At 36.7% G+C, this 5760-nt stretch overlaps 1 protein-coding gene across 1 annotated transcript in view; it reads left to right on the top strand.

Annotated features, from left to right (window-relative positions):
* Positions 1-244: 244 nt before the first annotated feature.
* The window catches only part of smtna (smoothelin a), a 6718-nt gene continuing 1202 nt past the window's right edge, over positions 245-5760 (top strand). Inside the window, exons 1-6 of the mRNA XM_027175397.2 lie at positions 245-548; positions 3636-3745; positions 4026-4101; positions 4559-4669; positions 5044-5107; positions 5583-5700. Of these exons, the coding sequence (XP_027031198.1) occupies positions 3668-3745; positions 4026-4101; positions 4559-4669; positions 5044-5107; positions 5583-5700 (447 nt within the window). The 5' untranslated portion in view covers positions 245-548; positions 3636-3667. The remainder of the gene's footprint in view (positions 549-3635; positions 3746-4025; positions 4102-4558; positions 4670-5043; positions 5108-5582; positions 5701-5760) is intronic.

Genomic DNA, 5760 nt, shown 5'->3' with positions numbered 1-5760 from the left:
TACTTGTTGATTAATCAGCTCTGATTGGTCAGATAGTGTTTTTTTTCTCTGTTGGTCGTAATAAACGAAACTGAGAAAAGTGTTTCCACCTTCAGATAAACTACTGAGTGATCCACATTAATTCTAAAGTCAGCTTTAAACTATATTCCAGAAATGTCTCTAAACAAATCAATTAGTAATGACATCATGTTTGGAAATTTGGAGCTAGAAGCTGTTCTGAAAACTGTGATCTTGGATTGAGATTCTCCCATCGTTCCAAAACAACTACCCTTTTCAAGCACTCACATCTTCCTCATCATCCTCATCACTCTCACAGCTTCTCCTCGGCTGTTTCCTGGCTCTCGGCCATGTTCATGTTCAGCCTGGGAGGCGTCTCAGGAGAGCCCAGAAGAACTCAAACGGTCAGGCTCTTCAGTTCAGTTTGGCTGATCTGAGGGGGAGTGTGTACACAGTAGCTTCCATAGCTCAACTTTGCAGACTACTACAACATCTCCGACAGCTTTATCCTGCTTTCCTTAAGAAGCGAGAGCAGGAGCACCAGGTCAAAGGTGAGCGTTTCATGTCTGTCTTGTTTGTTAACTAAAATTATACTAATCTTATGATGTTCATAAGAATCCTGTAGCCATTACTCTAGAAAGTTAATAAAAAAAATTGGGGAGAAAAATAATATTTTTTTTTTACAATTGCCCATCAAATCAAATGTAGTCAATTAGTTAAGAAATGTTTGTTGAAATGGAAAAGTATCTAGAGTCATTCTAACTCAAACATGTTTCCAATCGTCATATACTTGCTTTAAGTGTCCTTTAAGCTGTACAAACTTATATTTTCATAATTTTTTTTTTTTTGCCAAAAATGTGGATATTCCTTCTTTAAACAATATGGAACAATTATATCATGTACTCCAGTGGAGCTTTCGATTTGACGGCCTAATTTATGATGGTTTGACCTTTCGTTAGTATGCATTTTACTGTTGTATGGTCTCCCATCTTAAAAAAAAAAGGTTCAGTTTAGGGTGCTATAGATAAAGCCTTCTTTTCTCACACTGTAGTCTACCGTGTCTGTGTAGTGAATTTAAACTCATATGGAATGATAATGGCACTAAAGAATGTACCAATGTGCATATTTAGATTACAGTAGGTCCCATTGTGTCCTAAACCACATCAGACCGTCTGAGTGACATCACTGAAGAGCTGCATGTGGTTTGAGGCAGAAATTAAGTTTTGGGTGAGACAGACTTCCAATACATCTTAGCTGCATTTGTGAGAAAGAAGCAGACGTCAGACACCAAACATCTGGGCTGTTCGGCTGACTTTGGGGTAAGGGGAAAAATGTATGTTTCAGTGAACTGTTTTTCATAGCAAAGTTATTAATTTTATCTGATGCAAGAGGGTGTATAATGTAATCTCAGTCGTACATAGTTTTGTATTATTTAGATAACACACAGCCCGTGTGTTTACACTCTCTGATCACACACTCGTTCTCACAGTGACTCAGTCTGTGTGTGTGTGTGTGTGTGTGTGTGTGTGTGTGTGTGTGTGTGTGTGTGTGTGTGTGTGTGTGTGTGTGTGTGTGTGTGTGTGTGTGTGTGTGTGGAATACGGCCAGTCATCTTGACACAACACGTGAGGTGCAGGCTTGTATCCCTCAGCTGCTGTATGTTTTATTTTAGCACATGCTAGCGCACTCGATGTTTACGCTCAGATCAGCCTGTTGATAGCAGATGGCTTCGTCCATTTAAGTCCAAATTCTATTCTCCTTTCACCCTTTCACATTCCAAAAGAATTGCATTTATCTCAGCCTATAGCTTCTTGTATTTCATCTAATAAGGGAGCTTTTCATGTACCATACCATACCTATACCAAACTCTAAATAGTCAACAGAAAAGTCTGAATAGTTTCACGACCGCTCTGTAGATGATGCTCCATTCCAGCAGGGTCATATTTTCATTATGTTTCAGTGATGACTTTTGATTAACAGTATTCCTATGGTGTTCATGACTCGAAACTGTAAACAAACTGTAAAAAACCTCAGAAGCTTTGATTCCCAGGTAAAATTGTTTAGCAATCGCTGCTAAGTGTAGCTATAGTAATTTTAGTCAAACTGAGTGTTTTCTTAGTCATTTATCAACACATCTAAGGTCAATTCCTGACAATCTTGACTTATTTATACTGCCACTGTGGCTTTATATTGCCTGTAAATGTATCTGTACTATTTTCTTAAAAATTTACCAACAAATCTGAGGTAAAAATTGTTATTTCTGAGTAGTTTCTTTTCTGCACTGTCACCATACCTCTCTGCAATGTCCATATTAAAAACGTACTGTAGTAGTCAACACTAAGTGTAATTACAGTGGAACTTTCTTGTTCATTTTTATTTTTTCAATCATCTAAGAAAAAATTGTTAATTCCTGCCAATTGTATCTCTCTTTTAAAGCCATTGCTCGACATAGTTGGTATAAGACTTACTATCGTTTGTTGAATTAGCGAGATAAACTCTTAGTCGCATTTCCACAAGCATCTCGATTCTCTTCTTTTTGCTTTTGTTTTTTCCATTTTTTTCAAATTTAACAACACATCTGAGGTAAATGCTGCTATTCCTGACTCCTTTTTCTAATTTTTTTTAGTTTTATTTGATGCCATAATAAATCCTTATTAAAATTAGCAGTTGATGCTAAATATAATTACAAAAGAGTCTTTTCTTAGGAATTTATAATGTCTGAGGAAAATGTTGACATTATAACGAATTTCTATCTCCACAGTCTTTGTGTCGATTAAAAGTGGTCAGTATAAAAGATGCTGTATGTTAGAGTTGTGACGCAATGCTAAAATTTCCCAGAATGGTTGTTCAGAACCAACAAAAGTTTTTTGTAGTCATTTATCATCACATCTCAGATAAATGTTTCTTTTTCTGACTATTTTCACATTTACACTGTCATAGTATCGTACTTTGCTTACACTTGATGCTAATTGTAATTACAGTGTAAAATATAGTTCTATTGTGTTTTTAAAGCATATCTGACGTAAATGCTGAAAATCCTGACAATTTTGCCTCTTTACACAACTACTGTGCCCCTTTATGTAGCCAGTATTATATAATAATTTTAGGAATATTAAGGAAATTTAAGCATCCAATAGAAACATACAGAGAAAAAATATTTAAAAACACAGTAACAGTAAAACCCCTCACCCTCTTGTCCAAACGGGCAAATCAGGGGTAATTTTCTGGATTTTAAAAAATATATATACTGTATGTATATAATGTAAAATGTGGTAATGTGTAGTAGCAGCAAATAGACAAGTACAGATGAAAAGTATATACAGATGACTGTACTAAATCACTCCTCCTTTATATTATATATAGTTTTGGCTCATTTCCCATGTGTTTCTGACTGTACATGGTTTGTATAAAACACTATTATAAATGTTTCTGTCACTTTAGCCTCAGGATTTTTGTTTCCCAGTTTTCTGTATTTTTCCAGTCAGTAAACTAAACAGGCACATCACACATATTCAAAAGTATACTTACATATAGTATATTCATTACACATCTTCATGTTAACACCTATAATGAGAATGTGTACATCTCATGTACTCATGTACTCATGTCTCATCGTCCTTATTTATCCTCTCTGTTCAGTTCCGTATTCTTTGAAATACAGAGAAAAAACAATGGCTGCAGTCAGTGCAGGTCCAGTAACAGAGGAACAGCTTGCAGCCATCCAGGATGAGCAAGTGCTGAACGACATGGTGAGATGAGCAGGTGGCAAATACACGTGCCTTTGGATTTCAGTATATTTTTTGGACTTAAAGTGTTTGGGATTGTGTTTATGTGTGTTTTTAAAAAGAATGCATTAAAATGCATTTGGTCACTGACTCAGAACTACCTCTATAAAGCTATCTGTTATATAGTTGAATATTTCTTCTTTTCTCTCTCTCTCTCTGTGTGTGTATGTGTGTGTGTGTGTGTGTGTGTGTGTGTGTGTGTGTGTGTGTGTGTGTGTGTGTGTGTGTGTGTGTTATTCCATAGCTGGACAAGGCTACGGATTTTGATGAAAGAAGAATGATCCGTGCCGCCATGAGAGAACTGCTGAAGAAAAAGCGAGGTGAGGTGCAGGTCACATCCCTACAGTGCCATAAACACTGACCAAATGTGGCAAAGTTCTCAAGCCATGTTTTTATAGCATTTAAATGTCTATTTGTAGAGTAAGAGTCAGGACTGTTGGCACAATCACAGTCATTAAAGTTTGGCAGAAAATTGAATATACACAATTTTATGTAGCTGTTCAGCCAAAACATATTCGGTCACACGGTGTCTAAGGTTTACTTTATTTTTAAAATTAAAAAAGTTAATGTAGCTAACAAATGAGGATCAATTTTAGCAACTCTGGAGCACTCTGAACATCTTTAGGATTAAAAAAATTTAAGGGAAAATTACATGAAAATGTTTGCGATCTCTGCAAAAGGTCTGTTTATTGAGAACATTTGTGAAATGGTATGTTGTGACATATTGGTTATCTGACTTGTTTATCTTTCCTGTTGTAAATGCCTCTGCATTCTCAGAACAGAGGGACCGAGATCGTGCGGCACGGCAGGAGAACCTGCGCCAGCAGGGTGTGTGTGTCGGATCAAAACCAGCCAACGGTCCTGGCAATGTTCATCAACACACACATAGTGAGTTTCACTCATATAACACACATATCTTACATCACAGTCATAGTGCAGGAGTGTGGCTTCCGTACACACCAGAGTGTGACCTCTATATCCATCAGTCATAGTGAAAAGGTAGTGGCCTCTGTATCCATCAACCACAGAGAAAGGGGTGTGGCCTCTGTACTAACCAGGCACAGTGAAAAGATTTGGTTGTTTGACCTCAAGTGCACTTTAAGCCTTTTGTATTTCATACTTTTATTTAGCTCCAGAATCTATCAACTGTATTTTTTAACTGAAAAAAATATTCGTATCTCATTTTTCATGCTTGTACTTTATAATTCTTTTTTCAGACCTCATTTGTTGTTGTTTTTGTTTTGTTTTCTTTTGTTTGGTAGAAACACCTCAAGTGAAGTCTCCAAATCCAGCTCCTTCAGGTTCACTCCCTAAAACATCAGGAAGGTGAGAATCTAATCTAAGTTTCATCAGGTTTAATAAAATGTAGCTATATTTTGTCATGCTACCTGGTATCACTAGCATTTACTTGGTTTAGCTGAACTGTGCTTTAATAGTTGTTGAGTAAACTTGAGTAAAAAGTACAGGGATTGGGTTGAGGTACATGGATACTATGTTAGAAATGTTAGAAGTTTCTAGAAGTGTCACTGTATACTAAATTGGGATGCTAAATACCTAAAAGTTCATTCAGGTCACTTTGAAATCCATTTCAATTTAAACCCATTTTTCTGGGTTATAATAATAATGATGTAAGCTTGCAATGCATTGTAGGTATTACCCACTACGAATAAAGAATCCTATAATTAAGTATTTTAAAATAGGATTATACGATTTATTTGCATATGCTGACGTCTTACCAAGAACTCAAATGAGACAGAGCGTAAGTCTGTTCTTGTCTTTTTCTTGTCTTTTCTTGACACAGTGTGGCTCGTCCTCCTGCTGCTGGAGTACCCAGAAGCTCTGCGCTCGGTGTCCCAAACACCAAGGACGTCAAACAAATGTTGCTGGACTGGTGCAGAGCCAAGACCGAACCGTACGAGGTGAGTGCTGGGGACATGTCAAATTTCGTCTTTATTCTTTTGTTTAGTTTTATGCTAGTG

Source organism: Tachysurus fulvidraco, chromosome 20, assembly GCF_022655615.1.
Source record: "Tachysurus fulvidraco isolate hzauxx_2018 chromosome 20, HZAU_PFXX_2.0, whole genome shotgun sequence".
Classification (NCBI taxonomy): domain Eukaryota; kingdom Metazoa; phylum Chordata; class Actinopteri; order Siluriformes; family Bagridae; genus Tachysurus; species Tachysurus fulvidraco.
The sequence above is the reverse complement of the archived record's forward strand: the minus strand, read 5'-3'. Positions and strand labels throughout refer to the sequence as shown.